Source organism: Dromaius novaehollandiae, chromosome 3, assembly GCF_036370855.1.
Source record: "Dromaius novaehollandiae isolate bDroNov1 chromosome 3, bDroNov1.hap1, whole genome shotgun sequence".
Lineage (NCBI taxonomy): Eukaryota > Metazoa > Chordata > Aves > Casuariiformes > Dromaiidae > Dromaius > Dromaius novaehollandiae.
In genome coordinates, this window is record NC_088100.1 from 40,827,944 (window position 1) to 40,852,280 (window position 24,337).

The window sequence follows — 24,337 nt, forward strand, 5'->3', positions numbered from 1 at the left end:
GACATTTAAAAGAAGGCTCAGAACTGGTTTGGGGTTTTCATTTTTTCTAAGAAATATTCTTAGAGTCGGACATTTTGAGAAAAGACATCTCTACTGTTTAAAAATAGTCTTCTCTATAATATAACTGAGGTTTTGCAGATGGCAATTAAATACCCTCCACATTCTCTTCTGATAAGGTCATTTAACTAGTAGCTCATTTAGCAAAGCAGTTGATGAGTTTATATTCCTGAAATTTTATTTTCCATGAATATCATAATAATTTAGGAAAAATACAGGTGATTGTCATAAAAGCAAAGGGTGTGGCTTCACATTGCTGATGTGAGACAACCACCTCAGTAAACCAGAAATGGTACAAAAGTGTTGGAAGGTGGTGCTACCTTTTTAAAGCACAGGGAATGTGAGGGCTTTTCAGTTCAACTTCTGTGTTTCACCAGCAAAAAGCAACAAATACTCTTTCATTCCACTGATTTAATAGTTACTTATAAAAGTAACTATACTAATGTGACCAGAATAGATTAAGCATAAACTGAAATTGCAGCAAACGCAAAAGAAAGAAGAGTTTATCTAAACCCATCAGCCTAGCGGTTGGCCGGGCTGCACTACAGGATTACACAGGGGACAGTTACCATGGCTCAGCTGATAAGCTGTAACTCACTAAGGTGCAATAATGCAGTTTCTTTCAAGTATGTGCACTGAACTGGATTGTCAGGATTAGGTCGTCTGGGTTACAGAAATCCTGCCTTGGGATTGGGTTAGGAAAGTATTTTTCCTTTATTTTCATTCTTTGTTATGCAGTATTCATTTTTATAAGGAAACTTGTAGAATAAAAGTACTTTACAGATCATAAGCCTGATCCTTCTTTTTAATTCAGTGGCAAAACTCCCTCTGATTTCAACAGTGAAAGAACTGAACCCTAGATAAAAACAATTGGTCATTCATCCATAACTGAATTACAGCCATTTCTGAGGTGAAACATAGCAGCTATTTTGCAGTTAACATTACTATTATAGGCTGATCTATGGATGGAAACGCACAACTGAAAGCACAGGGGAATAATAGGTAGGTGGAAAATAATCAAACCGACTAAAATCTGGCAAACCCCCTAGAGATAATTCCCTTATTCATATGAAAAATGCACGAGACTGTTTACTATTGTTCAGGATTTCAATCACATATGCCATGCAAAAGGCAGGTCCAAGAGCTGACAGCGCGCTAATGCTAAGGTACTGAATAAATAATGCTCCTATATGATTTGTTCCCTATTTAAGTGAACAGGGAGTTTGGGGGATTTTGCTTTTTGTGCAAGTGGGTTTTATTTTTTTCAAACATGGCTCAGCCTGTATTACCACAGGCTAGACTGTGAACTGTGATACGTTCGCACATGCTTGTAGCACAGATTTAGATATCTGCCTGCATTTCAAGGTTTAAAGATGAGGTGGTGAATCAGAGGAGAGGACTTGGAAATTATAGACAGTCGGTTCCCATGCTCAATGTTTCAAGCTGTCAAGTATTTGAGATCAGTACTTTGGCTTTGGCTCCTCGTTTGTCAGTAAGAGATCAATATAGAGACCTACATTCTGTTTTCATAAATAATATTGCTTAATTGTACCAAAGTAACACATGAATTTTATAATAGTATATTAAACACACCTGAATTACTCTGCTGTCAAACGTATGCTAAATTTCTTTCTCGATTACAGGAAAAAAAAATGAAATCCTTTTCACTTAAGAAGTTGAAACCAATATCAATCTCGTCCTTGCTTCAAAAATCTCAGTGGGCTGGGGAGAGGCAGGAAACCTAGTGTTGTCATGTTAGAATTGCCAGTAGCAAGACATTCGGTTCATCAGGACAGAATTTTTAGTTATACCAGAAATCAACCTAACAAGCTTTCATCATAGCCATTTTATTACGGCAGCGCTCAGAACTCTGGAACTGCCTTTTTAAAGTCTAAAATAAAATATGCTTCTTTGGAAATTATAGTCAACAATTTCAAAACCAGTTCTTATATTTTATTAAACAAGTTCATCATCTTAAGATTTTCCAAGCAATAAATGAGATACTCAAATTAACAATTGAAGCAGTTACTTTTGTAGTATTTTTTCATTGTTTGTGGTTAACTGGGCAGAAGCTACTGTTTCATAGGTCATTACTTAACATAAATACCTCTCCCCCAACAAAGGCAAATTATTTTTTCCACTCAGTACTTCATTAGCTTTTCTTTTTGTTGGATGACTGCACTTGCACTTATGTTAATACTGGCAGTCAACTGTCATATGAGATGAAGTAAAACGTATTTGGAAGAATTGTACTTTATTAATCAACTGTCAAATTTCTATTTTTTTTTTCTTCAGGCATGTGAGAGGAACATAAACATTAAAATACTTAAGTAAATCTATAGACTAATCCAGAAAATTATTTCCACAGTAGGAGCAATGCACTTATTTTTACATAACTGGAATATGATAGAACATTTTTGAATGGTAGAAAGTGTTTCCAATTCCATATGGAAACAATCATTATTTAATAACTTGCTACTAACAGCTTTCAACCCGACTTTTTGGAAACAGTTTTTGCTGGCTATTGTTTTACAGTGTTTTTATACTCTGATCAAATAATCCATAATCTAATATATTAAATATAATACAATAACACTGACATTTTTCTGTTTGAAATCAGTGTTAACTAGAAATGAATTATTCATTTGATTAATGTGAAATGAAAAAAATCTCATTTTTTGCTTCTGAATTACAGACTGCTGTACATTCATAAGCTTATAAGAAGTCATAAGAATCCCATATTAAAAATAGTTTTTTGGTCAGATACAGGATAATTTTCTTTATAGATAGTCTTGTGACTTAAAAGCTAGGCAAACATAAAACATTTGTAAATAGACACATCCGATTCTTTGAAGTCAAACATAAATGTTCCTATATATTCTCTAAAACAGCCGTGTTGTTACTGAGTACTTAATATTCAGTTTTCATACACAAAAATGTGAACAGATACTTCTAACCTTATGAAATGCTCAGATGTTAGCAGCTGAGTACATTTTGTTGAATAATCCCCATATCCTTAGGTTATCAGATATTCACCAAATATGTTCATCAACACAGCACACAAGTGTCTAAAAGTTAGATGTGCCATCATTAGCACTCCGGAATAAGCAAGCAATATATGAATTAACTGTTTAATCATATTCAGTTGCCTGTAGCATCAAGGAAGAAAAAAAGCTAAGTGTCAGTACTTCAAACTGTCAGCTGAAATGAGTCCCAGATGTTAAAATATTAGCAAACTAAAAATCAATTAACTTTATTTTAACAAAATCTTTTAAAGGCAAGCTTAATCTAATGACTCATAATCTTCCCCTTCTCTTCTCTGGCACAATCACACATGAAAAGTGCCCCTGTTTAATATATGCAGTGACTGGACTAGACAAATAATATGTAGAATTGATGTAGTCTAAAGACTTAAATGTCTTATGGCATTAGAACTTTTTCTTTCTTAATAAAGATTTTCATGGTTTTAAAGACAAAACTGAAGAATAACTATCAAATACACTTATTTATAATTTTGTTTTTCTTTACAAGAACATGTGCCATTTGTCATTGTACAGAATTCCAACAAGGAATAAAGCTTAGGTTGTTACTACTTTATATGAAAACAATGAAAAATAGTCATTTGACGTAAGAATTTAACCTAATAGGGCCTGCCTAGTTTCTAAAAACATACAAGGTATTGTCAAATTCAATAGGACTTTTTTATTATTATTATTTTTATGGAATTTAATTTATGAATGAGTGGATTCACATTACAAATATCAGTCATTCTTTTCAATGCAGCACTGATTACAACAGTTGCCTATATTTTCAATGGACAAATTCTACAGAACATGTAGAGGCTTAGCCCCAGAAAACTTCAAGAAATATCAGAGAAGAGATTTACTGCTAAGGGAGACTCATATAAATGTTTTGCATTTAGAAAGGGAAGAAATTACATACCCTTCTCCACCAATTCTTGTTATCTTTAGACGAAAATCAACAGAGTTCAGACTGGGTGGCTTCCATTTCAAGATATCATCACATCGGCCAGGCTTGTATTTCTGAAGCAAATTAAAAAAGCAGTTTAATTATGCTTATTGTTTTTTACTGGGTTTTAAAGTTACCATTCAGCATTTCAGAACTATATTAGATGTCTCTAATGAATTACAATACTTACACTAAAACAACGAACTCCATTACTACAAAGGTAGTTGTGCTTCAGTACTTTATTTGCTTTCGTAACTCCTTGGCACTGTAGCCAAGGCACTGCATATAATAAGGAACAAAGAACAGAAATACAAACCAGCATTCTTTGTTATATCTACTTGGCCCGCGGAATATTTCAAAAAAGAAAATAAGACAGCACAGTAATAAACAAAAATGCTGATGAGACATACATAAAGACAGGTTGTAGATAACCTCAACATTTCGAACAATTTTATGAGCATTGTTTTTGTTACCCACACAGTTAGCTGACACAAAAAGCCAGCAGTCACTATCCTGCCAATCATTAAAAAGGCCAGTCAGAAATACGTCTTTTTCTATCAAAGAAATCTAAGTTATGTAAAGATTAAAGAACATCATGACATATTATAACATAATTAAGGGAACATTTATTGCTTAAGAGAAAGGGTGCACACTTGACTGAACCAAAAGATGCCATACTTAACATAAAAGGAGCAATTTTCTCTTAAATCAGAGCTTTGGCATATCACAATCTCTTTTATCATCAGCTTTAATTTATTAAGCTGCCATTTTGTTCAGCCTAGGCTAATAGTGAGAGCCAAGCCAACAGCAGACTACACTCTTTCTTACTAGAATATCTTCATAGCAGAAGAATAAATCAGAATGAGTACGAATAGGGCAAAAGTAAAAGAATATAATTTGGAGATACACAGAATGAGAATTTTTAGTTGTTAGCTTTTTAATTTATTAGTCCACAGTGAGAAAATTCATGTAAGTTTACTTTAAAAAACAAGAGTGCTCAGTGTCTTTTGGAAACAGGGTGACCACTAGTCTCACATAGCACCTACACAGTGTTAAATATCTGCAAAATGCAAAAATTAGTGATGATAAATGTAACAGTTCTAAATCTAAAATAACAAAAGAAGATGAACAATTTTCTGTTTTCCGATGTAAAAATGGAAAGTTAGCCTTCCTAAAATAAATGCAGCATATCTTATTTATTTTCTATGGATGAAAAGACCACCCATGTGACTTTTGCTAGACAATTATTAAAGATAAGCTTCACCTAACCAAATCAGCTCCAAACCTTTTTAGCCTTATTTCTGAAATGCATGACAAAAATAAGCTACTAAAAGCTCCTTCTGGTATTTGAACATGGCTGGCTAGAGTGTTTTCTCTTCTTATTTTTTGACCATTGCCCTAGATTGTTTGAGGGCAAAGGCTTGAGGCAGTCTGTTCTGGTTCCTACTCAGAGCGTTATAAACACATTGCAAATGTCAGTGTTAAATCACCTGCCTGACTTACTATTCTAATCATGCACAACTCTGAACTGAATTTCTCCATAATCTTCTCTTCAACATCTGAATAAAATTTAAATTATTTGGCCTTGTCCTCAGTACAGCGCACAGAAGCTGTTTCTGACACCTCTTATCTATCTATCGCCTGCTTCCCTTCCACTTCTGCCGTTTTATTCTTCCCCAGCTATCATCTAGCTGCAACTTGTCTCTTGGAGAGCAACTTTCTCCAGTGGTCCCTCACATCTGGAACTTTTGCCTCTTTACACTTGAATCAGAAAACTAGTAAAATATAGTGTGATGGTAATGGTAACTATGTTTTTTCCTGTCTTTTCTTCCCATCCAGTTTCCCATTGGCCCAGTTTCTGTACAGTAACATCAGCAGCTATTTGAGGACGGCTAGTTGTCTATACACCTTTTCAAAATGGGACTTAGAAAGGTATTCTTTGAGCAATTTACAAAAAACAAAATGTTTCTGCAATCAACTAGAAATATTCCTTTAGTTGCCACCATCTTGCTATTCTCAGCGAACCTCCCACCCATTTCTCTGGGTCTTCATTCACAAGTATTTTAAAATCTCAAAGACCTCAGGTTTAAACTCTTCCAATAATGAGATTTATCTTGCCCCTTAGCTTTTTCATCTCCATTCTCAAACTAAAAATTTGCTACCATGCATTCTGGTGTTAAAAACATGCCATATATACTAATTGATCTTAAATAGATAAGACAACAAAATATACAACGTATAATGCTCAGTAAAGCATTTAACCTTTCCAGACCATCAACTTTTATAATTATATATGTATATACACACACACACTTTCATGCACAGATTCTGTATTTAGATACATTGTAAAGTATTTACATTCCATTTTAGAGAAAACATTTTTGAATATATTCAGTTGGATGTGTGCCTTGTATATGAGAATTATGGTTAAGGTGAATGGCACTGAAATCTCTTTTTCAGTCAAATTTTCCTGCAATTTTCTTGTACTTATATCTGATATTGAGGAAATATGGAATTAAATTATAACCTTTATTACTAAAATATATTCCAGGAATTATTCAACAATACAGCATGTGCAAATGTATTACTTGTTGCTCTCTCTCATCTGCAGTTTCTAATTTGTCCAGAGACGATTACTACTGCTAGGTAGTGACTACTTAGTTCAAATAAGAGCTATAGGGAACATACCAGTTTGTGGCAAATTTCTCCACAGACAATGAAAATTTAATTCATGAAACAGCAGGTTACCAAGAAACACGGCATACAGCTGAATAGCAGAAGTTTTTGGAACAGTTGTGGCTTTTACTGTATGGAATAGAAGATTCATCTTTATAGCTGTTCTTCTGTCTTTTCAGCATGACTGAGGTCCTCAACCACTACCTAAAAGTGTAACCAGTCAATCATGCAGAAGCCCTAAAAACTGATATTAGGGCTTGGTTTCTAATTTATTGACCTGCAATAATTTTCTGAGCCAGATTACTGGAGTGTTTACAGTGCTGAATTTATTCATGTATACTCAGATAATCAATTTCTTCAAGTTCTTTTGAGAACTTCTAAGCTGTTAAGACTAGACTTAGACTAATTGACTTTAGAATACCATCTTAACTGTTTTAATATAGGGGTCTAAACCAGCCTTTTACATGTCACTCCTTTAAAGAGAAAATAGAGACTAAATGTCCTCAAGACAGAGGATATTTTCTCTTCTGTACAGAGGTGCCAGTCTCAACCAACAAACATCCCATGTTTTCTGCCCAAAGGGTAAATGTGGACTGGTTCTGCATTCATAAGCATTAATATTTCCTCCCAACATTTCCTCCTCCATTAACAGGAGCCATATTTTCTGATGGGACAGATAACAGGATTGAAATGTACATACTATAGTCTTGGAAATCAAAGATCAAGATTTCTTCTACATCGTATCATGGGAAGAAATTCAAAGGCCTCTAAGAAAGCACCAAATGCTTCTTTCAGGATTGCAGACTTTTTAGCCTATTTCTTTTTACTTCTGCCTCTAACAAAGTCTGAAAAAGCTAGAAACTACTTCAGGAAATGATCTTTCCTTCATATACACACACCTCTCAGAGTCATAGCATTAAATGCCTGCAGAAAAGATGCATCTAAACTATAAAACAACACAAGAACAACCTCACTGGATCAGACAAAAGCTATCCTTACAGCGGCTAAAACCATATGCCTAGGGAAGGTTAAAGAAAGGGCAATCATACTTTCTACTAATACTCTCTGAGACAATCCATTTTCAGGCTCAGAGACTTCCTGACATGGATGCGATTTCTATGTATGTAGTTACTCTCAGTTTCCCCTGCATGAGCTTGTCCAGCTCCCCACTAAGAGCATGTAAACTTCTACCATCTATAACAGCAAAGTGTTTCACAGTCTAACTACTTTGCAAGAAAAACCACCACCTTTTGTTTATTCTGAACCATCAGGTTTCAAAAATTTATGCTGTCTAGGACTCATATTAAGAGAGACAGTGAACAATGACACGCCGCTCTTCCTATGCTACTCATTGTTTCATATGCTTCTATAAACAGAAGTAATTTCAACTCAGAGGCCATCATTTTATATGTGAAGTTATAAAAATTTTCTGTACGCTCATTACTCTACATTCAACTATGCTGATTCTCCCACACTGTTTCATTTCCCAGGCACTCAACCTTGCAAGGGCATATTGTAATTCTCCACAGCTAACACTAGCTCTTGATGATGATACAAAGCTACTTACACTAGGCAGCACCATCTTATGCTTCCTCCTGGTTTCCCACTGCTTATGTTGAGCAGCATACTGCAGGTGACTTCCTTCCATCGTGAGAACTGACCATTACTGCAGCCCTTGACTCCTATCTTTTAACCAATTATTTATCCATGCAAAAACTTTTCTTTTATGTCTGGTATCTGTTTTAGTTTCTTCAAGATCCTTTTGCAAAGAACTTTGACAGAGGCTTTCTGGAAATCTTACCAGAGAATATCAGAGGACCCTAATCTCGTGATTTTTGATCACTTGGTTTGAGAGGCAGGACTTCCCTTTCAAAAAGGCATGCAGTTTTTCCCTATTAAATCACATTTACCCAGGTATCAACTACTGTATTCCTTACTGTAGTTTCTACTACTTTGTTCGGTGCAGACTTCAAGCTTACAGGCTGTATTTCCTCCCCAATCTTCCTTGAAACCTGCCCTCCCCACCCCCTTTTTTTTTAATTGGCACCATGCTTGCCACCCTCAGGCCCTTAGGCACCAATGCATATATTCCACATAGAGGATCGTTTGTAGCATTTTTTTAAACTCTTTCTCAATATTGACAAGTTAAATTCTCCTAAAACTCAGTGTGAAACTAACTTTGCAACAGAAAAAAACCCAAATATTCCAAGATCACTAATAAAAGAAATGTTTTGACAGGATACATCTGCATAGCTGTAACTGCACTGTTGGATCCACAGTTTTGACCTAAAGCTTGATTATAAAATTAATTGGCTGGTTTGGTTGGCTGGGGGCAGGGGGAGTTGGGGAGTAGGCACAGTTCTTTAAGATGGAGTTACCATTCTTGCTTTTACCTCCAGGACCAGCAAAATGTGAATCAAATTTCAGCTAAAAATTTTTGTCCTATTAATAAAAAATTGTTCAAACAAACAAACAAGATATCCACCACACAACCACAATTAGCCAATCCAAGAGATCTTGGCTAGAAGACAATGGCAATAAAAATATACTAGTTTGGACCATTATCAAATAAGACTATTCTCACCTTGCAGTAGATTTGTTAACACTGAACACCTGGTAAAGTTATCAAGTATCTTACAAATGTTTTAGAAAAATATTGGTAAAGGCTTAGATAAGCTATCAGACCTTAAAGCTCATATTAAGAACAAGTTGTACAGTCTCCATACTTCTACTGTTACCACGAAAGACAGAAATTCACAGAAATCTAGCTTAAAATGAAAATTCAACCTAATAAAGGCCACATAATCCCCGAGAAGGGGATTCACTTTTGTAATGGGCAAGTCTATACGTACAATACAGCAGTAGTAGGTTCTTGAATTTGAATGCTAAGTGCTAAATCAAGTATTCTTCAAATATCAGCTGGAACCAAACAAGAATTCTGCTTCTTAAGTACTTGAAAACTTCGGTTTAGATGAATCACTGCATACTGAAGGCCTGTTCTGACTGAAGTTATTCTATATTCTAATTCCAAAACAACATGTGAAGCAATCTGTCTGGGATCAAACTACTCCCCAGAGTTTTAAATATAGCACTCACAGCAATGATATCCTAAACAACTCTCTCCCCTTAAATATGCATGTACATGACACTTTCTAAAACACATCAGGTCACATAACATCTGAAATACAAAGTTTATGCTTCTGTCTGAACCCTTTAGACCTAGGATAAAGACACCCTTGCCAAGGTAACTTTATCTTCCTCCTCTTGATGAGGCAAGAACTTCAGTCCTGATCATCTCCCTACCTCTTCCTTTACAGTTGTTAGGAGAAACGATTCATTTGTTGCATCTAGGCTTTTGGCTGAAGTTACTGTGCTCTTCCAGCTTCATGGTGGTCCAAAACTCTGGTCAACAATGTATACTGGAGTTGTAAAAGTGAAGACTCGCAAAAATTGCCTACCCCAAATATGCTGTTCCTCCATGATGAGTCTTTGTTGGGCTGATAACCTAACCGGAGACCAGAGGGGATATAGGCACCAGGCACCATAAGGAAGTGCTGTCTCATTCATAAGTGAGCAGGAACAGGAATAAGACTTGTGAGCCTTATATAGTGATGGTGGAGGTGGCAATGACACACTGCTATCATCTGTGTGAGATGCCAAAAGGTCAATGTGGCATTTTCTATAGTGGCCCACTGTGGGGCTGGCAATCCATAATCCAAAGGTTTGTGGAAAATAAGTCTCCTTTTGACAGCTTCAAACCATGCGTTCAATGAGAATATTTGGTCCAGGGGAGACCAAGACTAGCTCTAATTCCAAATAAATTCCTAAAACAATAGAGACATAGCGTCTTCAGCACCAATTACTTCCTGCTACTGATCAGCTTCTCTTGCACCATGTTACTTGCACCACTTATAGACATAATCCTTTTACACCTGAGGTTTGTGTCTAAAGCTCAGAGGGTTGTAGAGAGGTACTGTCTCCTAGGTGCTGGAAGCAGAGTCAATTTTTCCATTAAAATTCAGAGACTGCTAAGGTTTGTTTCACAGCCAAAGCATGCTGATTGTGTTACCTTTGCTGGTTACAGTCCTTACCCTGTCTGCAGTGACACAATTTAGAAACTTGTATATCCACAACAGTCAGAAATGCACCACAAATGACTAATACCAAGTATCTGCCTGAAATTTAAGCAAGGTTCATGCTTTTATAAAATATATATGAAATTCATTAGTATTGGCAGCTTAGTTAATTCAAGCTTCTTCATATATTTTGTTAAAACCGCAATTTTATTAAACAGTGAAGCAGTAAATAAAGAGTTAATTATTTCTGTCATGATGGTTGTTTAATTCTTTTAAAATTACTACTAGATTATGGTGCACAACTACATTTTAAAATAATACATACAGTAGTGCTTCTTCCTGGAAAAGGTGCAATAACTATGCCTGAATATGCAATAAATTATATAACTAAAATTACCCTTGAATATGAAATTGCTTTAAATCAAGTGTCTGAAAGTGTTAAGTTTCAAAGAAAATATTCATATTTTAATACCAGGAAGAAACTTCTACTATAATATAAATGATATTCTGATATTTAGTCAGCCTTACTTACCAGGATAAACACATTAAAAGCATTCTAAAAACAATTCTAAAACACCTCAGATTCACAAGCAGTAAGAAATATTTGTTATCTTGTAAAATCTACCCATTTCAGTTACCATACTCTTCTGTGTTTTATTTAAATTGTTTGCAAGCACCTTTGCATTCAATATGATACTAAACCTTTCACTTGAATGGAAAAGGTTAACTATTGCACACCTACATACACAAAGTCTGTTCCTCTCAGCCACTTAAAACAGTGATTAAATGTTCTCTCTGAAGTGGTCTATTTATTAACTCTCTTAATAGCCATACGGCACCTGCCCTGCCCAGTGTAATAGTTTTCATTCAGTCATGTAAATATAAGGACAGAAAAATTACCATAAATGTGTTTTTATTTTCTTGCATTTAAACAAGAGCCTGGACCATTTTAAAGACTCAAAAGGACTGATTATAAAGATGCCTCAAGCAATCATTTCAGGCTATAATTTCATAGTAAAATGAGCCAAAGAATAGAAAAGTTGTTCATATGGTTGTCTCATTATGTGAATAATTTGCATCAATGGATCAAAAAGCCACAAGATGAAAGGCAACCCTTGACGCAACTGTACGTTCATAGATTTTTCAAGGCTGGAAAGCATCACTGGGCTCATTGAGCCAGCTCTGTTGCATAAGAGAGCAGAGAAACTCAGACAACAATTTTTGAATCAAGCTGATAGCTTCTATTCAAATTACAGGATATCTCTCAGAAAGACACCAAGTGATGAAGAAATGACAACATATATTCAGGGAGGTTACCTTACCATGATCATTTATTATTCTCATGGTTAAAATTTTATGCTTATTTCTACACTGAACGCCACTGAATCTTGTAATGACTTAGTTTAGAATGAAGCCCAGCTCTCCATGTAGTTGCTTAAAGACTATGGTCAAACAGCCCCTAATCTTCTCTTTGTTAAGACAAAAAGATTGAGAGTCTCACTGCACAGCTCATTTCCCAGTTGGCAAAACTTTTATGCCACTGCAAAATTTGACGAAAGCCTTTAGCAGAGCAGACAACAGACCTGAACCTCCTATTCCAGTATTATTTCCACTGCTTATGTACACAGCAGTATACAATTTTTTTTTTAAATCTACTTTGCACCCTTTTGCATTACATTGCATTGATAGACACTGATAACCACTGAAATAATCCTTTTTGGATTAGCTGTGACTTAATACTCTTGCTCCTAGATGTATACTTCACATTCAGCTGTACTGAAACACTGACATAAGATCAGGTGATCCAGGCCTATACAACTGGTCTTCTGGGAAAATGAAGAAGTTTGCTGAAAAAGTTAGAAATAATCACAACATGATCACACACAAAAAACTCCAAAACCTATCATTACAACCCTTCATTCTAATGTACTTTTTTTAATCCATCACTAAAAGAGAAAAAAAAACACAAGAGAAGACACTAAAATCTAAGTGAGGAAAAAAGTTATGCCACAAGCAGTTAACTTGTGACTTTTGGCCTTCTAAAGTATTTTGTCTTCTGTCTTTCCTAGCTTCCCTTTTCAGTTCCAACTCCTATTCTTCAAAGTCCCCACACAAATAACTTACATCCTTTCCATATTCCCCATAGCCCATCTCTGCAATATTCCCAGCTCTATCCCATGTAATCTCTTTATCATTCCAGTTCAAAAGCTATGCAAAAGGAAACGTGGCACCATTTCTGGCAGTGACCAGAAATGTCTTGGTCAAGAACCCAGTTGAGACAGCTTGCTTAGATTTCTAAAATGCCTTTTATAAAATAGTCATGTGGGACCATATAGGAAAAGGCATTTATATGCAGGGCTTCAAGTTAAGCCTATGAAGCTGTATTAAAATTGCAGTTGCCATTGATCTGAATGTTTAAGTGCTCATTATCTCTGAAGGTTAAGAAATACACTTGGGTGCTTAAAATTAGTATTTAGGATTAGTGCAGTTTTCTAGATGCAGACACAAACTGGTTATAAGGCAATGAAACAATAAGATGCTGAAACTGAGGTATAAACAAAACTGGTTGATCAAGATTTGGAAGAACTCGAAGGCAACTTAGAACTTGGTATCAACGGATGCAGTAGATGAAGCTCATTTTTGACAAATGCAGGTTAACAAGGGGAAGATTTGTTGTGTTTAACTTGACTGTATATATTCAGCTAAGAAAAGGTGCTTCCATGAAATCTCTTCAATGGCACTCAGTGCCAAAGATAATCAGGGTTCATTTATTATTTAGAAAGACAAATCAAATGTACCCAGTACTGTTTTCTTTCATGTAGATGCTTTAGATGCTTTACATAATTTCTGTATAAGCCCTTGAATTTTTAGAGCAGGCAATTTTTATAAATATGAATCAATTGTTCCTACACTTGCAAAGGAAATCCACAAGGATGTGATTTTCAAGCAAGAGCAATCAGGCTGGAAGAAACTCCTGGGTAAATATCAGTACTTTCCAAACACCTGTCATTTGTGAAAGGCATTTTCATAGTTGAAGGAAAACAGAAGAATCTAAACACTGAATGGAAAACACAGAACATAATGGCTACAAAATTTGTACCCCTACAAACATCACCCAAACACTGTCCAGCTTCATGCAAATGCTGTATATGCCTTGTATCAAGCCCTTCATCATCAATCTGCATTTAACCACGGACAGATGGCCACGAACATATTACCTAGAAGAAGAAGAAAGCAAATTCCTCCCTTTCAAAAAAATTCTTCTCAACTAAAAATAAAACAATAAATGTTGCTTTTAATGTTTCATGTTCTAAATCAGAGATTCAAACTGCCTGAACAATCAAAGAACTGCAGTCCCCATGAAACATCGGCTTTTTGCCTGGATCTATAGTTTAATCAGAAAACAGAGATATACTGATGTTCAATAAGCAGCTGATCAGTTTTAAAATAAGGTTGTTAATGAATTCCAAACATCCAGTGTTGTGACAAGAGTAAATTGTAAGTAAATCCGTAGGCAGTAACTTCTAAAGCTTATAAAAGATAGGGAAAGACAGATTTATTGGCTAAGCTCAAATCATTTAATATCACAACTAAGCCAAAAGAATAATAAAGTTAATTCCTGATAAGAATATTCTATATAACTCATCACTTGATAATGAACAGTGGAGTAACAATGATGCTTTAACTCCATGTAGTCAATTCGATTTGTACTGATTCTTTCATTCCTACACTTCAAAAAGTAAAATAAAGAAAAGCTAAAATTAACACATGCTCTAAGACATACTAACTTTGGTATCTCCATAAAATTCTTTCCTCAGAAAGCGAAAAGGCTAAATAGGAATGACACCTTTTTAATACATTAACACTGGCTACCCAGAATAGAACTAGCAGTTTTTATTGTGAAATTGTTATTGCACCATAATTTGTCTCTTATGAAAATGTGACTTGAAGCTTACGAAGTAGAAAGAAAATGGTTATAATCAAAAGGGCTTCTGAAATATTCAGCTTAGCTGTCAGATCAGAGTGACAGGCAAAATATGCTGCTAATATTCACTCATTTAAATAGTGTTAGACTATATTTCACACAATGGATATTAACATTTGCATGTAAATAAGGTTTAGAAAGTTAACCTGTATGCAGAAATTATTCTGTTAATATTTTAATAGAAATTTTTCAATTGCCTTTTCCAAAGGCACCTGCAAAGTGCAAGTCAATGCAATATTTATTGGACCTTTTTTATAATTATTGGGCTAAATGTCTTCTAGTCTTGCACTTTAATTTAGCTTTATACCTCCGGCTTCATTAAACATCTTGTTTCATAACTATACTAATAGCTTTTCTTAATATTCCATTAAGCAAGGAGGAAAATGTGATGAAATTTTCTTCACAACTAACTACATTTAAATATTAATCCTATTAATATTTGATAAATGAAGTTCAATTCACAGCCAAAATCCATGTTTATAGCAATCAGAATATGGCAGTCAAAATTATTCATTGCTCATTTTTTTAAGCACATCACTGTAAAGCAGGAGCAACCTCTTCTCACTCACTTCTGTCTGCAGTCATCCTTTTATTTACTACTGCAAGTCAGACCTAGAAATTCCAATACCTGGTCTGAAGCAAAAAGGATAAAACGAATAACTTCAAATTGCTGGCTAACATATATGACCCAAAATGGACTAAATGCTGTCTGCCTTCAATTCTAAATTCTACTTTTGAAAAGGGGCAAATTAGGCTAACTATTAAAAAGCTGCATATTTGCATCTTTGCGACAACAGTACAGTCCCAACAACAGAACTACATTCCCATCAGTCAAAGGAACTCGTGATGTTCCATGGTTGCTGCTTAACATAGCTTTATATTGCTATTATTTTCTAATTTCTTATTCTTCACATCTAGGATTTATTACCTCTTTAAATCTGTGCTATGCTAGTCTCCAAGAAAAATTAATGCAATAATACAAACAATAAAGATACTTCAGTTTGCTTTCTATTACTTTCTTTGTTTCACTCTGCTTATTTCACCTTATCACTTACTTGTACTAAGATGATCCTCAGAGTATAACTGCAGTATATGCCAGGATGCCAATATGGTTGGACTACAGAATACTATTGTATTTACTCCCCTAGATGAAAGTTTAAAAGAAACTAAACTTCACAACTCTATAACAGCCTTAAGCTGAAACTGATATAATGGTAAAGATCAAATCTACATCATTTTACCTCAGCTATACACTGCTAATTTTTTTCCTTTAGAAATACAGATATAAATAAACCAAAAGGTAAGAAACTAAATAATTTTAAAACTGCACCAAAAGACTGGTAAATAAGAGTTTCACCCTGATCACCAAAAGACCCTATGAAACGTAAACTGTAATTAATCTTCTTTCATTTGCATTCACCTTTTCCCCAAAACAATTAGACATCTCTCTCATGTGATAAGGGAACCCTTTTCTTCCTGAAGATTGCTAAGAATTGTTGCTAAAAATTACCAGAGTTTACTTGGCACTAAGGTTATGGTTGTGTTTACTTTTATTAATTTTAAAAGAACCATAATTATTGAAGACTGCGGGTGAAATCCAGTCTAATTTAGGCACAGTGGAAATGTTAGAGGTATAGGTGCTTCACAAAGCATCTCTCCAACAAGTGCCTGTTCCCTCTGGAGCCAATGGAGAAAGGTGAGTAACTCAAGCTTTACACAGGTACACATACCTAATTTAGGAGGACAGTATTCCCTGCCATGTGCCCCTGCACAGTGACTACATGCAGTGCTTGGCACCTCCTTTACAAGGCTTAGCTCATACCCTGCTCTCTGTATTTTCATATGCAGTTACTCTTCTCCATATATAAGTATATAAATACAGATATATCATGTATGCATATATATGTACACATGTTCAAGTCAATATATTACCACATATCTGAAAGACCCAACTTTTCCTTAAATAATTGAAACTTACTTGATATCACTAATGATGCTTATTTTTGCTATTCTTTCAGGCCCAATCCAGTTTATTAATATATCTAACAGAAATGCATTTTTTTCAATGACAGGTCATAGCTTGGACTGTGAAAGAGAGAAGCAATTTTAATTCTCTTTAATTTATTAGCTGAGTTTATTATTTTCAGTCTGTAATTCTTGAAATTTAAAATGAAACAGAACAACCTTTGGACAATTGTACTGCTAAATACCACAACAATGCCCAGCTTGTTTTTTGTGAGCAAGCCATAACCTTTTAAAACTATTATATAGCTAGTAACTCTTCAAATTTTAAATGGTCACATTCTCCTTCACTACTCTCCTTCCAGAGTGTAATATGACTCTATCCAAATTCATCTCCTTAGGACTGTTGAAGACACTGTTCCTTAATTCATAGATATAGAAGCTGATGACCAAATATGAAGGGATGAATTTAAAGTAAACTGTTGGGACAGCTGAGATAATACAGAACTGTTCCTGCAACCCAGTTCTTTACAATTTTTTTTATCATGTCCTAAATCAATGTTTTCCTTCCTTCCTTCTCTCTCCCAGTGATGCACCAACTCGTCAAAAGATTCTTAGGGAGATCGTCTTCCTTCTTAATTTTAATTTCACATTTTTACTGTGAAAACATCATTAGTTACATGAAGTAATGTTAGAGAAAACACTGATTTTCATTCCAGGATGTGATAGGTGCAGCTGCTTCATTAAATCACTTGTTTTATGAAACTCACTGTTTCTGTCTCTTTACATGTTTAAAGCTTCATAGTTACATGAATTTATATTCATAAAATTCATTTATATGAATTCCATATTATTATACAAATAATTTATTTCATATTTATCATCCTAAAACTTCTCTCATTTCTTAAAGCCCCCCTGCAGCAGTCTCTAGCTCTTCTTTACATTCTGTCCTTCTGTTTTTACTGCCTTTGTCCCAACAGCTTAAATGTAGTCTCTTAAATTTACATCAGAAAAGGATGTAAAGAAGAACAGATGAGAGAGGAACTTACTTCTTTGTGGGTGGTTTAATTTGTGGTCAAAGGTTCCTATAAATTTGGAAAAACTGGATTAGACCAGCAGAAAGTATGAACTGCTTGAAGTCTGACAACAGAAGGATCCTCACTGTAACAAAAGAACCACCACGAAACAAGAACCACTGCTCTTCGCTGGCTATCTACCATAACCTGATCTGCAAGCTGGGTAGTCCATCAGCATTAAAGATCACATTCACAGCAGCTACAAGGCCTCATCATACCATTGCTTTTGTCGACATTTTTCTGTTCAGTATACCAAGAAAAATATTTCAGCAGATCACCTTAGAGTTCAGGAAGGTTAATGAAACCTACAAACCCTAAATAGAAGGGTGTGAAAATATACCAAAATACTCCTTGAGGAATGTCAATCTCAAAAAGCAAACACACACACCAACCCCTCTCATTTCAAGGGGAAGACAGTGAGCTGTACCTTTAAGCTAATCTGAACATAAGGAGAAACGTACAAGTACAAGCTAAGAAACTGCAGCATGCTGGTCTCAGATGTAGTCTAATTTCTCTTTTTAATTCCAGAGCTGAAAAGCCCCTAGAGCTGAACTGATATGCATGAAAGATGATGCATAGAATTGCCAGCAGGATTTTTTCTACATGTTGCCAAATGTATGTTACACAAAATTGTCATTAAGGGCTAGCTTATTACATTTTACAGGGCTACAAATCTCCTTGAATTAAACATTTATGAGTCTTGCTTGGAATACCGAATCCTGCAGTATTTTTAAAAAGAAAAAAACAAAAGCTATCCTTTTAGGCTACATATTCTAATATATAAATTATAAAATACTCATCATTAAATTCATCATTATGTATCTAGAATAAAATAGTAAGAACTATACTTGACATTCTTGGTTTCACAAGAAAACATTCACACAATTATTCTCGAGAAGGAGAGAGGAAATCCAACCAGTAGAACTCAGCATGTACTTGACGGCCCAACTGTTTCACAAGTAGCAAGCTGATGTATTTGCAAAGGTAAAGCAAAGTGGAAAAAAAAGCGTATATTGAGCAAATATTTGAGAATACGTATTTTCCCTTTCAAGTATTGAGCTATCAGATTAATACAATTAAAACCCTCATTTTGAGAGAGCAATTTGGATAGTGAGAAGGGAAAACTCCTCCTGCAAGAAGAAACACTGCACCCTAAAGGAGAAAATGAAAGAGTCCTGCCCACTTTTTGTGGGAAGCTAATCCTTGCAGTTCTGATTTAGGAACAAGCAAGTCAGTGGCTCTGGGTAAGTGCCAAGAATTTGAACAGAATAGCTGCTTCCTGACCACTGCAAGTAAAAGGTAAAAAAGTGTAGGCTGTTTAAAAAAAAAAAAAAAAAAAAAAAAACTCACTCAAAAAACTTCAGTTGCACTAAAGAGTAGTTGCTTTCCTTCTTAAGGATAGATATTGTCACATTCCACTTATGATGACCTAAAAGCAGTGGTTCCAAAATGGGTTAATCTTGCTTACAACTTCTAACCAATTTGAAAACACAACAAAACAACAATTTCAGCCACAGCAGAGGTTCTATCCCTTCCATAAAGCATGACTGCACAAAAGTCGATGAGGCATTCAACCCAAAATACCTAGTTTGAATGGTGGCATTGAGCAACTGTGGTGAAGAGCCTCTTCCAACATACCTGCTGCTGGCAGGGAACATTCAGGGTGTTACTAGCAGAATGGTTTTAGACAATTCCCAGTCTCAGTCACTTTTTCACCCTCTCCTCCTCTCAAATATTTCCTTCCCTTTCCTTATACCTAATGTTAAAATAATTGTGTGGCTATGCTCTGAGAAGACAAGCAGCTGAAGGTGCAGAGAATCAGGGAAGGGGGTAAATGACAATTATCATTTGCAAAAACAGACAATACCACATTTAGCCACACTACATAAAGTTCCACGCACTGACAAGAGAAGAGAAATATTGATTAAGCACAGCTTCTTCATAACCAAAACTATACTCAGAACTTTAAAATACAGAATTGCGCTTCTTAAGAGAACTGCTCCCAGAGTTGTCAATTCACAAATAACTATCAACTGAAACATTCAGTGTACGGTCACTCAACAATTCTGGGAGAAGAAAGGAGACAAACTTGAGCCACTTTATGAGAAGTTTTTTCACAGTCCAATATCCCTATAGCAGGTTTATCAGTTTCCCACGCATCCTTTTTGCTATTGCCATAAAAGGACCGAGTATCTCCCTCATAACTGAGAATGATGTAGTAAAAAAAAAAATTTTAGCCACTGGTCAAGCAGGAATCTGCAACAATTTCTGGAAGATACTGTATCTCAGTGGTGAGAAGGGATTTGTAAAATGAGGTGATCATTAAGGACTACCTTTCACCAACATCCTTCCAATGTAAATTTTACTAAAACACATGGATATAATAATAAGCACACTATTATGAGCTCAGAGCCAATAAACTAGACTTCCATAAAGCAGCATCTGATCTGTAATACACAGATAGATAGAATCCTTCAGATATTTTTCTTTTAGAAGAGTAGAAGAGGAGGAGTATGGAGATGGCAGCAAAGTGAACAAATGCACCTGTCTGATCCAGTAGGTATTCCAAAAAGGATTTGAGACTTACGTTGAACTACAGCTCTCTATTGACACCAAGAACACCCTGCGCGTTTTATGAGCTATCTTCTAAAAATCTTTTCTGCTATGTAATATGCCCTCAGCAGAAGGAGAACTGGGCTTTTATAGACCAAAAGCATTCAATAATCTATTTTTTGAAATAAAACGATTCTAAAATCTGGACAAAGAGCTTAACTTTACTGTTAGCATATTGGAAGTCAGTGGTAGCATCTTTGGCAAAAAGATCTAAAACTTCAGTTCAAGTGGAAACCAAAGCCATCTTGGCTAAGAGAGGCCTATAACAATGACTGTGATGGAAGTGGAGGGAGCATATTACGTGAAGCACCACCCTCCACTTCCTACACGTTTACTTCTAGACACTATCAAATACCAAAACACTAAGATAGGATTAAACAAAAATACTAAGACTAAACAAAAATTTTAATTGTATTAGACTGGACAATTCTCAGGTTCTCAGGCTGCACATATCTAAGAGTGACAAGAACAATGCTCCCTCAGCTGCACATGTATGTTTGTGCTTTCAAAAATGCAAAATTGGGTATACCTCTGGGGGAGAAAAAAGAAAAAAAAAGTTTCAGAGAAGGTATCAGCTCAAGTCTTGACACCTGTTTATAACTGCTGTAAGCAGACCTATCAGAGAATAATCTAGTCCAAGAAGATATCACAAAAGGATCAAATTTTCAGACTCCCATTCACAACCTGGCAAAAAAAGAAAGACTACTAAAAAAACCTCTACAATTCTAAAAACTAATCAGAGAGGAAGAGTGGTATACAAAGGTAAAAATAGTCAACAGTTCAGTAGGAACCGAAGATGAGCAATTTTGCCTTAGAGGTGGGCAAAGAACACTGAATAGTGCTTAATCCACCGCATCCCTCTTCCCCCACACCCTTCGTGCTGGTGAGAACAGGACACGCAGCAGTGTTCAACAATCCATACTGTGGCCAGCCTCCCTCTATTCAAGCACCTGGAGGACATACCCACCTGTATTAAAATATGTGCAATCTTGCAGGAGAGAACTGTAAGTACATATGTGACTGCAATCAGAAATTTTCAGTGTAGGAAATATGCAAAAGCTGCCGGTAGATTACCATCATATTGCATAATTATTGTTCTGGGGAAAAACAGTCAGCGACGAAAGCATCTCCTTTTTGAAGATCGCTACCAAATATTTCAAAAGCTGTGTGTCTTTCATCCTGAGAAAAAACGGCTTTTTTTAATTTTACCTCTGAGCCAATGACTGATTCTTGAACAGTGAAATACCTCTGGACTTGATTTTAAATCTGTCTGTTCTCCGTAATTCCACTCCATTAGAAGGCAGACCTCATAGTATAAAGCCATTAGCTACAGAGCCAAGCAATTTTTTCCTCAAATCAGTAAAACTCTGCTTTACTAGCTGTGGGTTTTTTTTAATTAACAAAAATATATACAAGCAGAGTACATTTATTCAGTTAAAACCAAGCCAGAAAGTCTAAGTCAATTTAAAATATTATAAAAATAACTTGCCTTCTGGATGCTAGAAGTTTTAACAACAATTTTTTTCTTTTTTTGGACGGTCACCATTAATATTCCTCACTAATTAATTAATATACGTTTGCCATGAGACACTGCAGAGTTTGCGAAGTAATGGAGTAACACCCACCAAATCTGACAGAGGACAAAACCCTACTTCTTTCAAAGGCCTACCAAAATATGCAAGCAAATGTCATGGAAACAGAAGCTCTCTCCATGGTAACACCATCCCTAGTATGGTAGCTAACCACTCTAATTTCTAACGTGCTCCAAGGCAAGGTATTAGCTTAATTCCAGTTTTCATTTTATAGTCTTCCTATAACATTTCATAAATCTATCAGTGGTAAAGATTTAATAAAAAATTAATAGTTCACAAGTATGCAGTATTAAAGCCAAAGCTGAATGTAAGTATAAGAGCAAACTGATTGTGACAAAGCAAGTGTGAGCAACGCTACCTTGGAGAAAAACAAGATCCTCATGACAACATGGAGAACAGTTGTATTCAACATAGAGAACAGTTGTATTACAGCTGTTTCCCATTACACCATCTGACTCCGTGCAACAATTGTCATTCGTGCTTCAGTGTCTTGCACAAACACATGAAAGGAAGTGCAGTATAAAAAGGCACAATTCATAATTATAGTTAAGCAGTCCTTGATACCTGCCTTTATACAGTATTTTAATTTTTTTTTAATCAACCAACCCAAGCAACCAACATTCTCAAATACAGCTGAAGACTGTTACTAGCATTGCAGCTGCTTTCCACAGCGATGGACCAGCTACATGTGCAGCAATTAGAGCTAAGTGAATGATTTTCAATGAATAATTTATTTGACAAATTAGGTCCTGTTTGTGGAATATCTGTAAGCAGCTCATGAATCTGACAAAATTACTATCCAAATCTATTCTACAATGATGTATGAGTATATTTTCTGATTTGATCACCAATACTATACATTTCACTTGTATCTACTAACAGGTAGTCAGATAAGTCACATGGTGTTATGTGCCCATCCAATCAAGAAACAGAAAAGACACAGCACTGATAATGTGTAAAAAATACATTTCTTACAGTATTTTACTTATGAAAAATACTATGTCTTGCATAAACATACAATACATACATAAAGCTGCTAATCCTGCAGAAATCAATTTGTTTTAAAATGTGAATAAATAGTCACGAAAATACTCTACCTTGTTGTTCTGATTCATCTGCAAATTATGAAGAGTACACTCATGTTCTTTTCCAGTTCAAATATTTTAATATTTTAATGTAAATGTAAAATTTAAACCAAGTCAGCTAACAATGATGAAAGCATGATGATTATATTACTTAAGCCTTTGGAAAGGCAAAAAAAATACTGATATCCTTCATTTGAAGAATTACATAGAGAAGGTTCAGTTTTGTTCATATATTTAACCAGTAGAATGGAGAAGTATGTTTTCTACAGTCTTATTACCTGGAAATAGTACTACACTCCATACTTTACAGAGGGTTTCTGATTCTCTGATTCTTCTCTCAAAAATAAAATGCACCCTCCCAAAACCTTATTAGTGCTCTGGAAAAAAGACTTGAATGTTTTATAAATACAGTGTATCTGATGTTACCCACTTCCTACATGATTATCTGCCTAACAGAAAAGTCTACATTGCTTAAAAATGTTATCTTTTATATTTTGTAAATTATGTATACAAACAATAATGCTTGTGTCTACTGTTCTTTCGTATTTGTCCTTGGAGCCAGAGGCATTTTCTTGTAAAAGCCAAAGCAATTTGAATTTGCTTAAAAGCTTATTCAGCTGATGCTAAAACCATTGCATAGGAATATGCTGCTTAAAAACTAGCAGAATCTGACCTCTGCCATTCTGTTCCCCAACTGAACTTTAATTTTTTTCCCCATCTTTGTGATACCACAGTATCCAACAGAAATCTTTTTAAATTTATTTAGATAAAAAATTAGAGCTTTGCATTGTATATATCAAAACACAAGGAACAGCCTTGAGACCATTATTTTGCTAACCACATATCAAATTTTTTTCCCTGGTTCTGAGCTCATCCTATGACCACTGGATCCCGTGACAGATTTACATTTGCTAAACAATGAAGCATTTCCAAAAACTACACTACTCTGAATTACTTTTTAATCTTCTGTTGTTCCAGTTATTTATTACTAGCGGAACAAACCATATTTTCACTTAACAATGGCAACATCAATTCACAATCTGACAAGTCCCAGACACATGTATTTTAATTGCTCTCATAAGTTGATAGCTCTCTCCAGAGAACCCTGTGTTGTATAAAATACATGTTTTGTTTCAGTAGTTGGATGAATATAGAGATAGGAGATCTTGGGGTTTCCAGTCATCATTGTTTGGAAACAAACAACCTGCTATCTGTCAGTTCAAACTTTTCAATACTTTCAGACAGT

General features: G+C 35.2%; 1 protein-coding gene across 3 annotated transcripts in view; it reads right to left on the reverse strand.

The window, feature by feature from the left end:
* The window catches only part of RNGTT (RNA guanylyltransferase and 5'-phosphatase), a 193,850-nt gene that overhangs the window by 59,431 nt on the left and 110,082 nt on the right, over positions 1-24,337 (reverse strand). For all 3 annotated transcript variants that reach the window (XM_064508770.1, XM_064508769.1, XM_064508768.1), the window contains one exon: positions 4,000-4,100. In XM_064508770.1, coding sequence (XP_064364840.1) covers positions 4,000-4,100 — 101 coding nt within the window. The remainder of the gene's footprint in view (positions 1-3,999; positions 4,101-24,337) is intronic.